Here is an 18,835-nt window from a genome sequence, read left to right as displayed (position 1 = left end):
CTGAGTAGAGTAGTAGAGAGAGACAATAAATATTAAATGAAAATCGGAAAATAATTATCTACTAATTTTTTTTTCTTACGGGTTTGGATGGTTATAATGATAATATTAATTCACGCGTCGATGCATTTATACTAAAAGTTTTAGCTAAAAATATTGAATACATCTAATTTTTGCGAATCTATAAATGTGGGCATCTCAGTAGGATGATAAAATCATTCGTTTTTGCAATATGTGCCAATAGTTTTTGAATAAAACGATAAAAAAAACCGATTTATCGTTCATTTTCTTATTTCTGAAAAATATTCGAATTCTATTTGAATATTCGAATATCTCGTCAGAAAAAAAATCTAATATTCGAATACTTGAAAGTTTCGAATATTTGCAATCCCTAGTTGCGAAGCACGCCCTCGCGCACCCACAGATTCTACAAGCCCAAAATCCAGCGCTGGTAGCACAGCATTTTTATCGCCTGTCACCATGCCTGTCACGTTCTAACAGAAATTTCACTGTTGCCAGCTGACAGATAATATCCATAACAAAATGATATCATATAAATATATAACCGGCCAAGAGCATGTCGGGCCACGCTCAGTGTAGGGTTTCGTAGTTACTCTTCCGTCACAATAAGCTAAACTGGAGCTTAAAGTATAGTAAATTGTTAACCAAGGGATGAAACGGTACCTTTCACCCGAGTTAAACAAATAGGCAAATTTGCATAATCAGTACCTAATTAAAGTAAGTCTTTTTACTATGAAGGGAAAACTTTTTGCGATAACTCAAAAACAGCTAAACTGAACATGTCCGCTATAGTTTTCATTTAATGTCTTTCTTAAGCTCTACTTCCACGATTTTTTTCATATTTTTTGGACCTATGGTTCAAAAGTTAGAGGGGGGGGGGATACATTTTTTTTTCTTTAAGAACGATTATCTCCGAATATATTCACTTTATCAAAAAATGTTTCTTAAAAACCCCTATTACTTTTGAAAGACCTTTCCAACGATACCCCACACTCTAGGGTTGAAGCGAAAAAAAAATTTCACCCCCACTTTACGTCTAGGGGAGGTACCCTATAAAAAAAAAATTTAGATTTTATTTTACGACTTTGTCGGCTTTATTGATTTATATATCCATGCCAAATTTCAGCTTTCTAGCACTAACGACCACAGAGCAAAGCCTCGGACAGACAGACAGACAGACAGACAGACGGACATGGCGAAACTATAAGGGTTCCTAGTTGACTACGGAACCCTAAAAAATGTACATTCGAATTGGCCTCCCGCTCTACGAACTATCTCATTCACACACCGAAGCCTAGCAGATTAATCAGATCAGCTATGCTGTATGGCTCTGAATGCTGGGCCGTCTTGAAGAAACATGAGCAACAACTAAATACAGCGGAGATGAAAATGCTTCGTTGGGCAGGTGGCGTAATGCGCTTAGATAGAGTGCGGAACGAGTACGTACGAGAATCGTTCAAGGTGGCACCTGTTACCGAAAAACTGAACTGAACCGAACGAAGAACCGCATGTGCTAAGTTGCTAAATCAACAAGCTATTACTAAAATACACTCGAGAAACATTTAACTCCTTTCATCGTCGGACGGTAAAAAACACAAGTCTATTTTAAGCTGAAGCTCCCAAAACAAATTCTAAAAAAAGGGGACGGTTTAAGTCCAAAGGCTAACCATTCCCAAAAGAACCCGCATGATGTCAGGACCAGCCTGGCAGCAACTGTGCATTTCCTCCCTCCACAAAAAAAAACATGTAACAGAAAGCAGTGTAAAAAATAACAGAGACATTAGAGCGGCCTCTTACTGTGAATTTACTCGGTCCCTTGCAGAAGTTAATGGAAATGAATACACAACATTCTTATTTTTATTAATATAAGTAGAAAAGATATTCTAGGATACTATATATTGATATGAATACCATAGATTCTATTGTCAGGGATGCTTTTAGAGTGTGGCCAGCAGTACAGTTGATGGTTTTGATATTGTTATTTATGATACGATATTGAGGAACGCTCATGTCGTGGGAGTCGTGCCATTAGGCATCTCGCTCGCGCTTATTGGCGCGCCTGAGATAGAATCGTGTCAAGGTCGTATAATATACGATTCCCGGGCGAGACAAGCAAATTTGAAAAGGATATTGAATGCAGTTTTGTGAAAATGAGCTAACTTAAGGTTTAAAGGCGCTTTTCCTCCATTATTTTTTTCCACAATGTATAGATAAAACTAACAAAATTTACAAAATGTTAAGTAAATCGGAATCGTCCTCCTGGATAGAATTAGTGTGGCAAAATACTACTCAGAAACTCTGCTGCTGCAACTTTGCAACTTGACTAAATTGAACCAATGCTTTATTAGTTTCGTACAGTCTGACAGACCAATTCGGGTTTTAGTTATTACCTAGATCTGTTTTCAATATGATACTGATCTGTCAGTGACAAAATTGACATTTCTTCAACCAAAAACGTCACTCTTGACACTGAGAGATCGGTATCATATTGGAAATAGATCTAATAACTAAAACTGTGATTGACTTGCGAGTCAAATATTTGGCAGAATAGAGGTACGCCATGATTACAATAATAAAATCTTACCTATTATGATAGTAAATCGTAATAAAAAGCACTTACCTGATCCGGTTGAAAATAATCCATCCCCGTGCAATGAACACGGCGCTAACCGCCGGGATATCAATTCCCTAAGCTGTCTGGGCGCATTCCGATCGATATGCACCAGGGACAGATACAAAATAAAGACTCCACACGCTCGTCGAACCCAAGTCCACTAGAGCTGAAAAGTTCTTGAGCGAGCGGCATGATTGGGGAAAATGCAGCAGCTTTCGTCATTTATAACTCAGTCGCCAATTAACTCATCACTTAGTTTTTTCTATTCGTCGTTCTTTTACATGGATATTACCAGACTTTGATATTTACATTGTCTCTGACTTAACAGTGTAGGCTAATCTTACTACGATAGCACTGACTAAGTACAAGCATTTTCCTGATTGAATGCTTAATCATTACTACCTGACTGGCTGTAAATATAATGGTAGTTGCTCAATCCTGGTCAGCCTCGTTTAAAATTAGAATTTGTTATGCGAAAATAGCTGTTAGACGAAGGCTAAATTGTCAGTAAAGGGACAGCTTATGCATTGTCAGCATTCCGCGCGTCTACGGAAAGTCCAACGCATGGACCTTGGACCTTCCGTTTAGTTGTCCCGGTCGTGAAGTCGTGAGTTTAACGATACTCGTTCCTAAGTACCTCTGCCTTCTTATTTCAACTCCGAGATAGACACTGTTGTCTATAATTAGGTATTTAACCAATAACTTGGTCAATATTAATCACGAAATGCTAAATATTATTTATTAACAGATACTTCTAGCGATAGCCATTGGTGATCACCTAAAGAAAATCAATATCCAAGAGCAGGTACATAAATAGCAAGAACTATTTGCAAGAGTACTCATTATTATTTCTACTAACACAGATGGACAACAGTATTTATTGAACGTCTAAGCGTCGTTTAAGGGAATGCTTTGATTGAAACTCATGAAACTTGAGTTATGGACTATGGTTATCAAATTAATTTATTGGTGGACTCGTTTGACAAGTGTACAATTGCACAAGAGTAATTGGTCTAAATTACAAGGCACCAAATCTACTGGTGCTATAAATTTATCAAACAAGGCAGTCAGGGCAAATCTATTGAGCCCAAACATGATGGAGTTATGATGAGTAGATTAGGAGTTCTGGTGACCAACTCCTGAGAACCTAGACTTCATCCGGGTCAAAAATAATAATGCAAACTCTAACGTAATTCCAAGTAACACTGATAATTTATCAATAAGCGAGAGTCGGTTGTTAAGCGTAGTGTAAAAATGTACTTGTATTAAGATTTTTTAATCGCAGTATTCAACACTTCTCGGAACTCCGTAGCTGGTTACGAACGCAACGAACGCCTGACAATCGAGCACAAATGAGGATAAGATGTAAATATCTATCGTTAAATTTAAACAATCACAATTATGTATTTTCCAGTGGAGCTAGTGAGCACGTTGATGGGCTCCTAATCGTTTAGCTAATACTAGTGGCATAGCTACTTGGTTCAACTACAATAATTATGTGACTGTCTCTATGTTGTCTGTAAATTGATATTTTTGAGGATGAGAAAATAATAAGTCAGATGTCATTTTTGGATTTATTAATTTAGAATCCATGTTTGTAAACAGATTTGTAAACATACATCATAAGGTCTGTATTAAAAAAATATAAATATGGCTACAAAAAAGTACTATTACAGTAGTATATGGCTAACACAAATGAAATGAAGATGTAATGTACAGCTTAAATTATCAGTAATCACAAGTCTTAAAACAAGTCCTAGTTTCCAACGAATGGATCCACATTTTCTACCTGAGCATTTGAAACGTAATTCAATTATAAATAAATTACTTTATAATATTTAAGTTTCAATAAAGAATGAATTATTGAATATACAATAATTGCCAAAGAAATATATTCTATCTATAATATACAAGTAACAAACATTTATCTATATACACTTAATAGTTCGGACTAGTTCACAATTGTAGTCAAAAAGTGCATTTTAAGGAGATTTTTACAAAATTTACAAAAGGGAACACTGATGGCAGGCAAGTGTTCGCTAATTAGTCGCTTTGCACGGAGACTGGCCGGACGAGGCCTCTGCGAGTCTTGCAATGAACCGGCATAAACACGAAAAATGTAGGGAACTGGCGAAGAATTACATCACGAACTAAAACAGTTCGTAGCTTCTTCGGTAGCTAGACTATTAACCTTTGGTACGCTTTAGTACTGATCAGTGCATCCCTACATTTAATTTAACCATGCCAATAAGTTCATACTTGGAACAGCCAATATTTTGCATAAGCATACGAAAGGTTAATGCACTGCTTTATAATGCTCTTCCAAAAAAAATGGCGTCCTTTACATTTAGCTTAACAATGTCAGTCAATGAGTTATTTGTAATTGTAGAAATACAATGTGGGTAAGCTTATGAGCTATCGAGTTAACTCATTAATACTCTGTTAAAAAGATCATTTTGTATTTATATAAATATTGCTTTGTACAAAAACTATTTCGAAAAGTTAATAATTTAAAAATGAAACTGTAGACAAGAACATAAGTAGGTAAATGTTATTAATATAAGATCATCATACATAAGTCGGTTTAAGTAAAATATTTCAGAGTAGAAATACAAATCAGAGTTTAGCTCCAGTTTTACTATTATGGAGGTCGTCTGTCGAATCTCTAAAATAAGTCAGATTTTCAGCCGGCAGTAAAACTACACTTGTCATTTTACGACGCGGGCCAGTCGCAAGTGTGAAAGCCATAAAGTACGACGAATGACAAAAACATGAGTCGGAAGCTTGGGTGAAATTCAAAATCTCACACCGGGACACCTACAACTATACTGTACATGCGGATACCCGCATAAAGCTCTCTTAAAAAATTACAAAAAGTTTCAACGTACAATAATTAGCCTATCTACTAACTTTATTTACAATTATTGCTATCGAAATGTTGCGCTTACAACGCCCCAGTCCTAGCTGGCTTATTGCCTCTTCTACAACTTATAATTCATCGAAATATATATTTTACTCTATTCAAAAAGAACATTTTGTAGCGGAGACAGCATTTTATAAGAAACCATTTTCAATGGTCGTGTATTGTCATAATGAACTTTTAATGTGATTTTTGAACAGAGTTTATGAAAATAACGCTTAAAAGCAACTTAAAATAAGATTGGCTTCGTTATGATATGCTTTTAATTTTAGTAAAGGAATGATAGATTAATACAAGATATTTCAAAACAGTATTATTAAACAAATATCATAACTATACGATTCACAATAACAAGATTCCAAAGACTAAGCCACTGTAATTTCCCCTAGTAACTTTAAAACTCATCAATTTAATCACTAGAAAGAAAGTAATATATCTATTTCAAAGAAATAGATTCTTTACAAGCACGTCTGTTACCCATTTTTCCTTTTATTCCATCAATAAAGTAGGCATGAAATTTATTTCTTTAACATTGTTTAAATAATAATATATCACTAATAATATTTAGTGCCAGAGAAATTGCTTTCAGTTCCAACATTGAACATAACACCAAATATTACCATAGGCGCTATGCCTGTAATATACAATAAGATTGAAGAAGTATTTAAAGCTGACCAGACAGAACCATCAGTCTTATTTCGGAACAAACATCTCTAAATCTTTAAATGCCATGATTTAAAGTCTGTCTGTGTTTTACATACTTCTAAGCTCTTTGCAGCCGTTCTACTTATCTATTTGGCTAGTTTTCTTTACGAAAACGGCCCGATTGATAGATCAAATACCTAAAACGTCCACGGTAACCCCCACTGCCCCCTAGCAAGCACATTCGATAGTCCCTTCTCATTGTCGTCATCTAAAGCACGGTAACCGGCGCGTAAAATTCGAATAAGGTGGAATGTACGACAAAAATACTGATTCACTTTAGACGTGACGCGATAGCCTGTCGAGGCCTTACTCAATGTGCGTTTCGGAAGGTTCTGCTTCTGCGACGGGGCCGGGGGGTGCGGGCGGCAGCGCGGCCTGCGCTCGCGCCCGCGCCAGTGCCTAGGCGAGCGCGGGCGCGGCGGGCCTCGCTCAGGGACGATGAGGATGCGCCGAACTCAGCGAAGAACTACTCACACCGGAATCACTGCTCTTTTCCGAGGCGCAAGGCTCCCCGCCGGCCACGAATTTGACTACGTTAAGCCTGTGATCTGATTCACATGTATCGTCTCGGCCGCCTCCAGGCAAGCCGACGCTCCTGTTCGTGATTCTTTCCGCATTAGTACCCGGGTAACGCTCGATTCTGTCGCATTCGGCGTCGTCGGGCTGTCGGCGACGGACGGAACGCTTGGCCTGTGGAGCCGGCTCTGGCGGCCGGTGCGACGGTTCGTCTGATCTGTGGACGAGAGGAGACGTCCGAACTCTTACTCCGCCGACTCCAACGCCCGCTTCATAACACCCGGAGTCACGGGGAAATTGCCGCCGACCGAATGGTGAATCGCCACCTTCGGAACTGGAGCCACCGCCTTCTCCTTCACAGTCACCTTCGCCACCTAAGACAATCAGAAATAATCCTTTATCACTAAACGTCATTAATGTAATCACACGACAAACTCATAGTCATTAAGGTTTACTCTAAACTTACATTCGAGTTGGTGCAGCAGTTGTACAGCAGCCAGAATGCGAGTGCGGTGCTCAGGGGTCATTATTCCTAAGTAGTCAAGATCGGATGGTTCGATTTCTTTAAAGAGTTCTATATCTTCGTATCCATTTCTTGCAAAGGCCACTGTGTACTCCGGTAAATCTATTCTCCTCAACAATTCTTCCACCGTTCTTGGTCGCGTTTCCCAAAGCCTCTCCCGGCTCTTGCACCATTTGGATGACCTCGATCGCATCGTTTCTCTGTCGGATAGTACTTCAACGTTTGCGAATTTAAAGTTTCCAACTTTGTTATTTAAAACGCCTCGCCAGATCCCAGATGCGTTCATGTTGATTACCTCGATGATGTCCCCTTTCTGTCAACAAATAATGATTCGACTTTATGAAAGTTTCTCAGCGGTATGCTGGGGTTAATTGGCTGTGTAATTTGCATGGTATCTTACCTTGTATCTCAAAGCATCTTTGTCGTAAATATTGGGCACGAAATCAACGAGCGCGCGCGCCCTGCACAGCATTTGCGGCGCGAGTAAGCTCCGCCCGGCCGGACTTAATTCTATATTTTCTTCTGCCGAGAGAGATGAGTGATTACTACCGGCTCGAACCAATGCTTGTGTGCCTGGACATAAATAGTTTAGATTTAGGCATTTAGGTTTTACGATTCTTTTATTACCACGACATTGAAACTAGAAATACCTGTAGGTACATCTTTGTAAGACTGTGAATAGGTAGGACACCGTTAAACAGGTTAGTGCGATTAGTAACGATTATGCAGGACTTGGTAATAAAATTTTACTACCTATTTACAAGACCATTATTATCTGTAAGTAATATATGGGGAGTTATTGGTACAAAGAAAGGAAAGACAAACTTATTTACAAAAAACATTTATATTAACACGACAAAAACTCAATAAATCCACTCACTACTGCCTGATCCGCTGGGAAGACTTTCGAACGAACTATTAGAACAAGGGAACGCTTGGTCGGCGCTCGTCCGCCGGTCGGTGCCTTCCGGTCCGGTCTCTTGTCGTAATCTTGAAATTTTTCTTTGTACATCTTGCCTAAGCCCTCGCACTTTTCCTGCAAGGTTGGAAACCCCTTCGCACTCTTCAGCCGACTGAAATTATTAAAAAATACTAAGTGGAAGAAGGGCTTGCAAGTCAAAAGCGATATGCGATTGTTCAGCTAATTTATTAATTTTTAATGCCAATTCATCTCGAATAAACCAATTTGTATTAATAATCAAGCGCGGAAAAGAAGTCTTATTATACCTGGTGCACGGTTGCTATATGTTGTGAATCAGTTTCGCTTTCTTGATCTTCGTAATCCGAAGAAGCGGGCGATAGTGGGTCGCCTATCCGGTATCCTGACATTTGCCGGTAGCCTCTTCTGGAATCCCTCTCTGACCTCGTGGAGTCCAGCGATATTCCAGACAGCCTCGAGCCTATAGACTGTATATCGGACGCAGCGTAATCCCCGCTCTCGCGGTCCCTTGCTGTTCGCAACGGGATCACGGTTGTCGGGTAGGGTCCGCTCTGCGGAATTATTAATCCCCGTCGAGGGGCTCTCGCTAGGCTTATGTCGCCGGCGGTTCTGAGAGATATCACGCCTTCACCTCTCGATTCATTGCGGAGGTTGAGAGTGAAGCACACGCGGCCATTTTGAAACGAGGCGGCCGGGGCTCCTCCGCCCATGAGAAAATCTTCGGGGTCGCTCTCGTACGGCGGCTCGTCATACCAGTGCCCTCGCCCGGACAGACCTCTCGCCTCGTCGTCGTACATATACGTATCGTCTGTAAACGAGCTCGTCATTAGACTATGTCAGCGTACCAGTTTTCATTAGCGCAAATAAAAAAACGTGCGAACATAATTTGCGAAAAAATTTACCGTAAAATGACCATCCGTAATCCGGTGGCGCAAAGTGGCGGTATCACTGACAACACTGCTCTCAAAGCTCTGTGTACGAACATCGGAAAGCCGTGCGTGGTTTGATGCAAAATATTTTTAAAACACATGCATGTAGATTTTTATTTAACGCAAATTAAATGTTTGATGGATGAAGGTGAGTTAAATAACTGCCACTCTTAATACGGGGCGTTAGACGTCATTTTTTTGCCTTTCATTTGGCACTTTGTTCTGTAGACTGAAACATGATGTTTAATGATGTTTTGTCCCATTAACGGGAACGTGACAATAATGATCGATGGACGATGCACAACAAAAGCACACAGTACAATATTAAAATAGGTACATTTGTAACTTATCAAAAAATAAGCGTTCCGCAAATATAGATACTCAATAACAACACTTAATTAGGTATAAAATCGACATCGTGCAAGCAACATGCGAAATTAAGGTAAATTATGTAAAAATGTTTGTCGAAATCATTTAAATTGCATTGAATATGTAGATTATCATACAAGAGTTACAATGTGCAAATCAAGTTTTTTTTTTAATGAGGATGGACGAGCACGAAACTATTGCAACTTCGTCAATCAGTCATAATTATTAGTACACATAATGATGATCTAATAATGATTCTTATATTTTTGTAATAATGTATTACCTATTGTGTGTACTTTAGCAAAATGTGATTTTTAACTCATGTGAACTAATGTACTAATGTTTACTATTCACATGTATAGTATGATTTAAAAGTATGCGATGAAAATATCATTGATTATTAATCAGGTAACACAACAACATGTAACATACCGCCAAAAGGTCCTCGCACACCATCCCGTCCCATGTTCATCAGTCCATGTCTAATATCCCTTAAAATCTGTAACAAACACATAAATTTATCAATTCATACAAAAATCCTTTCGTTATCCTGCGACAAGGTAAATTTAAAAAGTTCCAACATCCAACATTAAAGACTTTTATAAGCTTTTTTTACGCCATAATTCAAGAATTTTGTAAGTGACTTTAGTAAAACTGAAAGTCATGTATTACGAGGCTTAAAGGTGATAAATGACGAAAAAGTTTCCAATGTGCCTTTACAAATTAGGCTCCACCTATAGAATAAGTTCGTCGATAAAAAGCAATATTCAAAGAAATAAATTCTTAGACAGAAAGAAGATTTGAATACTTCTGAAGTATAAATACGGAGCAAATAGTTTTACACAATAGTTATACAAGTATGTCTGAAAAGATATTATATATAAGAGAAAAATTGACAATTTAACAAAAAAAAAACGATCAATAACCAATCGTGTACAACTCAATTTGTATGGAGATATCGACGTCCAATCCAATAAATAAAAAAATAATCGACGTCATACCAATCGCCGTACCATGTACCCCAAATTCATGCGGCAACAGTTTATGGCGCAGTAAAATTTCAATGTTCGATATTCCAACGCAGGGTCTCATAGTTTTACGAGAGTTCTAAATGTGCTAAGCAAGGGCTTCCGAAGTTTCGAAGGGAAGCGATACAACTGCCTCTAATAGGCTTAGCTCGAGATTAGGGCACGATTAGCCCGCGGTTCGGCTCGCGCGTCGAATGTTCGAGACACTTGAAGATTACATGTTACTGCGACTCTCACATCAGATTATGTTTTGGATGTGTGCGGATAAGTTGGGATGGTAACGGCCTTTCCGTGTAATGCTAGTGCAAACAGTAGGAGGGCTATATTTCATACGGAAACAAGCACTGACTCGGTTATGTTGGAGGCTTGGATTACTTTTGTATATATTAAGTGAGTGAGACGTAAATTTAATAATTTTTATGTACCTATTTAAGTATGTAGGTATTGAGCTTAGTATGTTTCGGTGTCCTCTGAGATGGGGATGGTAATTGTTTATCTTTTTTCAGTCGGTCACTCAATGTTGAAGACCAGGCTCCTCCATGGGCTTCTACTTCTCGCCAAGCGCATGGCCTCGTGAAGTTTTAATTGCATAGATGCAGGTGCAGCGATTTGTTTATAACGATGTCTATATGTAACTATAACGATGTTTTTATAGTATTGGTAGTGACTGTCCAAAATATAACAATTACCTACGTGAAAACTATGTTGTTTAAATTAGCTTGACGTAATAGTAAAGGAAATTACCTCTTCCTGTTCTCTCGCTATTTTGTCTTTTTTCTTCATTGCTTCCTGAACTTTTAACTGTAACAAAGGATAAAGTTCATTAAATGCATAAATTTAAAGTTAGCTGCTTTTTGATATCCTTGAAGGCTTATTAAAATGTACTTAATAAGTACAGACGTTTTATTTGGTTTTCGATATAATGTAATCATATCACACACACACGTGTGGTATATTATATGCATAAAAGATTGCAGACAATATTAACATTGCTGCAAATAAACGAACATAAAACAGTATCAAAATAAAAATGTATACTATTCCTTATGTTCACGTTCAGTAAAACCAGTTAAATTATGTAGGTGTATAATATAACATAGCAAACTTTATGTGAACATTGTGAATTTCTGAAAAATGCTAACTTCATGCACTCATGCTGTGTGAGAAAACTAGAAATAATAAAGTGCAACTTAAAGTACCATTAAAAGTGCAAACTTTGTGCGTGCTGTGATAAAAAATTCAAGCTTTATAAGTATGTCAAATAGAAATCCAATTCAATGTCTGTAGAACAAAAATGTAATAGAGGATAAGTTTTTCAGTATGAAGACATGCTCATATTTGAACAACTACTGAAACTGTCAACTGCTTATTTTTTAAAGAACCCATGAGACAATGTGAGAGTATGAATAACCAAAAATAATGAAATGATCCACCTCCAATTCTTTTGGGCATGCCGAATAAAAATGTGTCCAAAAATGCATTGTTTAGAATTTTGAATTTTGAAAGCCTGTTAACTCTCCGTTGGCAAATAATAATAATATAGAAAATGAATTACACGTATAGTTATAGTTACATATTTAGATATTCAATGTTGGGATAAGTACAAACAAAAAATGCTACTAGTAATATTGGAATTTTAAAACAGCAGAGGAAACCTAAACTAAATTATACACCTAAATAAACACTTATTTATTGAAGTAAATTGATGAGCAATAAAATAAAAACGCCAAAATCAAATCGAGTATATAATATATAAACTACACACAAATTATTTGCCACTCAGAGGATAACGGACTACAGCTTTTTCCTCCTACAAGATTTTAACAGACAAAAAAATCTCCAAATATTTCATGAGAAGTTATTTTACGTGTAAAAGTTATGGCTGTTTTGTAGGTGTTAAATACCATTATGTTATTACGCCATGACCAAGACACCACATGCCAAAACTGGCCACACTGTATCATGCATTCAACATTATATGTATTTGTCAATGATGTCTGTCAAAATCCGTAAGCAGGAGAAGCTAATGCGCTCACCCTATGTATAGTTTCTTCAAATGTGTTGGGTTGGGCGTTCATTTGAAAGAAGCGGAGGCGATCATAGTCTCTCGGGTCTACCATGGAGCGCAGGGCCGTGTCGGGCCCCGGGCCCAGACCCAGCCCGCTTTGCAGCACGCTGTCCGGGGTGTCCACCTGGGGGAAATGGGTTAGATGCTGAAACTAGCGATGGGGGAGTATTTTTGGAAACGAATGCTGTATGTGAAAATTTTGGAAGGGCTTTTTTTATAAACATAACCTTGTAAAGCTTAGTTTGTTGTCCATAAACTATTTTGAAAATTCCTTTCTACTGTGCAACTTCTTAGCAGTAAAATTTTAGCATTCATATATAAACGATAAAAATATATATGCATCTGCACACCTTGCTTTGAGTTGTCTCAGTCGCATAGATAGTAAAGTTTACATTACAATTATTTTAGAAAGCTAAAATGCAGAACTCATTTGCATAAAATAAGCATCTCTGCCTCATTTAGGTCAATGAAAATAAATAAAGAAAATTTCCTCATAATAAAATCAACATTAAAACTGAAGAAGACTATAAAAATGATCATTTATCACGTCCTTGACTAGTCATTTTTCTTAAACAGGATCCTCTAATACACTGGAAACTTCTTGAGGATGAAACTTTTTTACAAATCACGGTCGTTCCGCTCGTATGATAAATTACATTGACCGAAAGCCTTATCGAGAAAGCTTTTACATTTATAAATTATATAATGAAGTTTCAGTACGCGTCCCTGATTTTCGGTATCAGTCTTTATTAAGACAGCCTGTGAGCTCCTCCAGTAAAAATAAATTGTGGGTCAATCAACTTTGTCTTGTAGGTACTTTTTGCCATAGGTAAACGTTTTGAATAACATATATGTTGATTTTAAATAATATGTGAGTGTAATACTCGCCGATAAACGTAACGTTTTGCGAAACGGATATAATTGTAACTTGTACCATGCTTATTATTAGAAATTAATAAATAAACTGTTGTTACAAATTAATGGCTATGTATCTGCGGGCCCAGGAGCTGTACCTATATATAAAACCGTTATTCTATCCTCATTAGTGTCTCAAAAAAGAACTTGAACTAAAACATAGTCTTAAAAGAAAAGTTATAACAAAGGCTAACTTCAGTAACAAAATAAAACACCGGCTGAAAGCTCTCTTTCCCAAGTATCTCTTTAGGACATAGAGCGTTTTCTAATACTAGTAATGGGACTAATGGGTGTATTTATTAAGTAAATAATTAATTTATTATTACTATAACACTCGGTCATTGCTATAAACAGATAAACAATAGGATCATTAGTACTCAATTGAGCCAGGCACTCCTTACTAGAGCTGAAAACATTTGGCCGAATAACGAAGTTCACTTAATCATTAGATCAACTGCCTTAAAAGGTAAATAGTTTTAAGTGCATTTTTAGTGTAATAGTTAGTCCGAAAACGAATTTAGTATTCAAAGTTACTGTGTGTAAGATTGAAATGTCTAGACTGCGGAACACAAAGAAAAAGAAAGTCATATGTTTAATATTGATTCTTAATTGTATGTTTGAAAGGGCGGGGCGTGAGCCGGCAAAACTAAGATTTGCTAGCTAGGCGCAACACTACACCCAAATACACTAGAACAGACAAAAACATATAATTTATCATCCACACTTAAGCAGCTAAGAATATCTACATTACAATGAGGCGATATGGACGAATCAATTTATCATAGAGGGCACAAAGCTCGCCCATTAACTTCCAGCTTGATAAGGGAATAATGCGAATAGCCGACAATGGGCCTATAATGTGACAACCCTACGCTGCCTTAATTCGAACCTTTCTGAATTTATTGCCGCCTTATCAAAATCACACACTCTAAATTCAAAAAAAATCCGTTAAGGCCTGCTCTTTGAATGCGGAAATCGTAAAGATCGATCGACTGTCATTAAATTTTGGCCAGTGTTTGCCATCTTCATTGAAATTTTACTCCGCTAGCTGGCGCGGGCGCACGCTCGCGGGTGCCATTGTTGGTAGGCCAGATAGCGTTTACTATTTTTCGTTAACCCGCTCACCCGTCGTTGTTTTATTACATAGTACTCATGGCCAATTCCTGTCTCCGTCACGAGATCAGCTACATGTCATCATAATATTGCATTGTCATTGCATGTACATATGTATGCAAAATTTCAGCTCAATCGGAAATCGGGAAGTTGGTCAAATTTTCTTCCAAGATTTGGCTCACACTGACTAACATTACATACGGGTAAGTCAACTAAAAGCTAGAAAAACTTTACATTAACTACGACAAAACTAGTGTAAAATTAAGTAATGAAAATTCTTTGTCACAGATAACAAAAGACATTTTTATTGGTTTATTAAATAAAAACAGTTTAGTTCTATCAGCTGTATCATAACGATCTTTCATTCCATAATTGTTATTTCGCGTGCCTCCCGAATTTCAATTAGTATCGCTTCACAAATTGACATAAACTATTTCGTTTCAGGCTCCGTTATTGTTTTACATTTTCATTTTTTATGGCTTTATGTTTTTGTTAAACTTGTTTCCCTTTAAGATGCAAGGTTAAAAACTAGTGCCTACGCCAATTCAAGGGATTAGTAGCGGACCCCAGGATCCAATGAGCCGTGGCCAAATGCCAGGACAATGCGAGGAAGAAGTTTCCCTTTAAGATATTTTTTTTTTTGTATATTATATTTTGAAAAAAAATGGAATTCCTATAAACCTAGTTTTTCATCGTGTCAATAACATACTAAAAAAAACATGGAGAATGGAAAATATTTAGAAGTGGAAGAACGTTTTCTCTTTTTGTATAGAGATCACGTGGTATAGATCCCTCTTAAGATTTTCTCATTATAGATAGCTTACTTTTAACAATAAAACTGTGAGACTTGAACATATTAAAAGTACTTTAAACGGGTAAGTCACATATACTTAGTTGAGACAGCGCTGTCGGTGCTCCAGTCGAAGATCCTCGAATACGGATAGAAACATGTCGGAGTGTTTATTCAATCCCGTTTAAAATAATAATACCTATATCGTTACGATAACTCATGTGAAGACGCAAAAATATCCAAGAGAGGTAAATAAAAGACATTTATTTACGGTATAGGTAATATTCACAGAAATAAAAGTAAAAGTACGGTTAAAATAAGACCTAGACTCCCAAGAGATTCCACGTAACACAATTCTTCGAAAATATAATCTAAGTTGAAAACGTTGCGAAAATACTGTAGGTAACAACATGATGAACGAGCTGTGAAAATACATTCGCAAAAACTCGTAGCACAGTTTTTATAATACCTAATATAATAAAAGTATTTCAAGAATAAATAGAAAGCACATGTGGGATTAGACTCGCAAATTCAAACAAAATATTTATTTTGCCAAGCAAATATATACCTACACGGCTACCACGAATTGGCATTTGACATTTACGTTCGTGAACGTCAAGTGTCAACTCGTGGTACAGCTACTAGGTCATTATTTTCATCTGAGCAACATTTACTATGAGACCCGCCCCGTCGCGAAAAAGTTGGCTTCGTAGAAACAGAAACATCGACATCTGCCCGCGTAGCCAACGTGTCAATCGTTAACGCTCCGTAGCGAACGAAACGCAACTGTCACTGTCCCACTAATATTGGAGAGTGATAGAGAAAGATGATTACGCTCCGCTACGGAGCGTTAACGATTCGCTACGCGGGCTGATCAGCAAAATTTTCTTCGCGTTTCTTCGGTTCTCTTATCGCGAATTCGGGATTGTTTCCACAATAGTTGCCAAGTATGACTTTTAAATTCACCTCGTAAAATATGCCAAGAGTTGAAAAACTCCCGATACAGGGTGTTTATTTAGTCACCTGCAATAATTTACAGGCTGAATATATAGGTCATTTTGAGCATCTTTCACTATGGGACCAATCTCGAAATCACGAAAAAAAATTACTCTTCCATAGAAAATGTCAAAGTCCGTCAGCCAAAATGTATGAAATAAACATTTTTTTTCGCGGTTTCGGGGTTCGTCCTATCGTAAAAGTTGCTCAGTATGACTAATATATTTAACCCGTATGTTATTGCAGGTGACTAAGAAACTCCCTGTTTGCACGTTTCTTATGGAAGAAAACTGTTTCAAAAACCATGCATCAACATGAAACAATGTACAATGCTTGTCTAAAGTAGTTCTACATCGGTTCCAATTTAACTAGCAATGCAACATGCAACCTAATCTTATCGATACATGTAAAATATTTATGGGTGACATAAGGCTACCAAACCTACCAAAAGCTACTATAGTCTGCGGCAATAACATTTTATAGCCGATATTCCGAGTCAGCAAAACATTGACTACCTCTTACAGACTTCGTATTTTGAAACATGTTTTCAACTGTTTGCGATCGCGATCACCATGCTTTTATTATTCTACTCAATTGCTAGTTTGGTGGCCATTAACCCATGTGCGTCAATGGCAAGTTTTATGAAAGCTACAATTTCACAACTCTAAATCGGCTTTGTACCGAGCTTGATCAATGAATCATGACAAAAAGAATTTAGTATCGAGGCGTATTGTCAAAGCAAATTTTGTAGTCAACTAAATTTACTGTCATCCTTCGACACGAGACTAAAAGTATAGCGCCATCTATTCGAGCATACATTTTTCTTGATTTTTCGAGGCACGTGTTCTACTTAGACTTTATTTATCTTATACAGCTTAAACGTTGTTGTCGGTTGAAAATTGTAAAGTCTGTAGCTTAAATCTGTAGTAGCAAAGGGTTAACCTGTAACTTTATAAAATGCTGGTTAGGCGGTAAAAGTAGGCGCGACTGAAAAAAGACACATTGTCGCATTCTCATGAAGGCCAATTCAAACTTATATTTTGACATCGAAATGATATCACAACCATGTGCTTTGCATGTACGGATAAGTACGAGAAAATTCACACGCGATCGATAGCAAAATGATATCATTTAATATTATTTCTATACTAAAACGCAAGTTTGAGTTGGCATCTTGGTGGAATGGACTGATATAATGATATTGAAACGTAATTGAAAGTTTTTTCATAAGTTTCATCTAGTGGATGGGTTATCTGCGACAGGAACATAACGTATAGTAGGGGTGCAATAATGTTTGTAAGGATACACTACGGCAAGGTGCCAACATTGCATTCAAGGAACTCCAATAGCGTCGTGGCAGTAAAAGCGCAATAAAATTGTTAAGTCATTGTTTTATTTCGACTATCAAAATGCTGTTTAACCTAGTTTGGAGCTATTTAGCTTTTATAAGTTATTTTATTACTTAGTAAGTTAAGTATTTTATTGTAGGACATGCTTCAGGTATGTGATATATTCTGACAATTTAACTTGATTTATATTTAATTGAATGATACGTTTTTTCATATCATCCATTAATTACATCACACTAAAAATCGATTTTTATGATATTCTTATGAAGTGTCTGGTCTTCAGAAGAGACACACAATAACTACGCCCGCTATTCCATAAATTCATTTCAATTAAAAAAATAGCATACATTTTTATTTCTATTGTTCTAGCTCAAGAAGTATATTGTGCTGAGTCATCAAAATAAACGATATAAATACAGAATCGTAAAGCGATTAAGCGTTGTAATGTAATTTAGCTCCCATCGTTACGTATCTGTCATTATGGTGGCGCTATAAACATTATGCCGTATAACAAGCTAATTATAATGAACTTTAATTGCTATAGTTAAGTTATGGCCCATAGACATTCAGTTGAATAATGTATGCCAGTAAGTGTAAAGTAAGTAAGTAAATATTCTTTATTGCACCAACAATAAAATTATACATTTTACATACATGTAAAACTACAAATAAATTTTAATGATAAATAGAACCAGGTAACAATAGGCCAGTTTGAATATTGAGAGTTTGACTCGGTATTTGGGACATTCCTCGGACCTGTGACGTCTCCTCTGTCATTGTCAACGTCGTGCCACTCGTGCCACAAGATCGAACAGATAGCGTTAGTGGAGCTATAGATCGTGTCATTCACGAAGACGCGTGCCTTAACTCGTTTGTCATGTTGTTAAAGGTTACATTAGACAAATCTACGCGTCGTCGCGGATGACATGAACTATACCTTTTACAAAGAATGCAAGCTTTTACTATACATTCCCTACATTGCGTTTACGGATTATATATAGTATATTTGACGACCAGTCTGGCGTGGTGGGTCACTACCCGT

The 18,835-nt window shown here is 37.1% G+C and overlaps 1 protein-coding gene across 4 annotated transcripts; it reads right to left on the bottom strand.

Moving 5' to 3' along the window:
* Positions 1–4,192: 4,192 nt before the first annotated feature.
* LOC133520451 (uncharacterized) lies at positions 4,193–12,745 on the bottom strand (the record flags this gene model as incomplete). 4 transcript variants are annotated; one of them, XM_061854868.1, is given in 8 exon segments in its annotated part: positions 4,193–7,147; positions 7,240–7,609; positions 7,697–7,869; positions 8,177–8,369; positions 8,524–9,044; positions 9,967–10,033; positions 11,307–11,363; positions 12,599–12,745. In XM_061854868.1, coding segments are annotated over 8 exon segments (1,989 nt in total), but the record flags the coding sequence as incomplete, so codon positions are not given.
* Positions 12,746–18,835: the final 6,090 nt, after the last annotated feature.

This window comes from Cydia pomonella, chromosome 8, assembly GCF_033807575.1.
Source record: "Cydia pomonella isolate Wapato2018A chromosome 8, ilCydPomo1, whole genome shotgun sequence".
NCBI classification, from domain to species: domain Eukaryota; kingdom Metazoa; phylum Arthropoda; class Insecta; order Lepidoptera; family Tortricidae; genus Cydia; species Cydia pomonella.
Note: the sequence above shows the minus strand (reverse complement) of the source record. Positions and strands in the feature narration are given on the sequence as shown.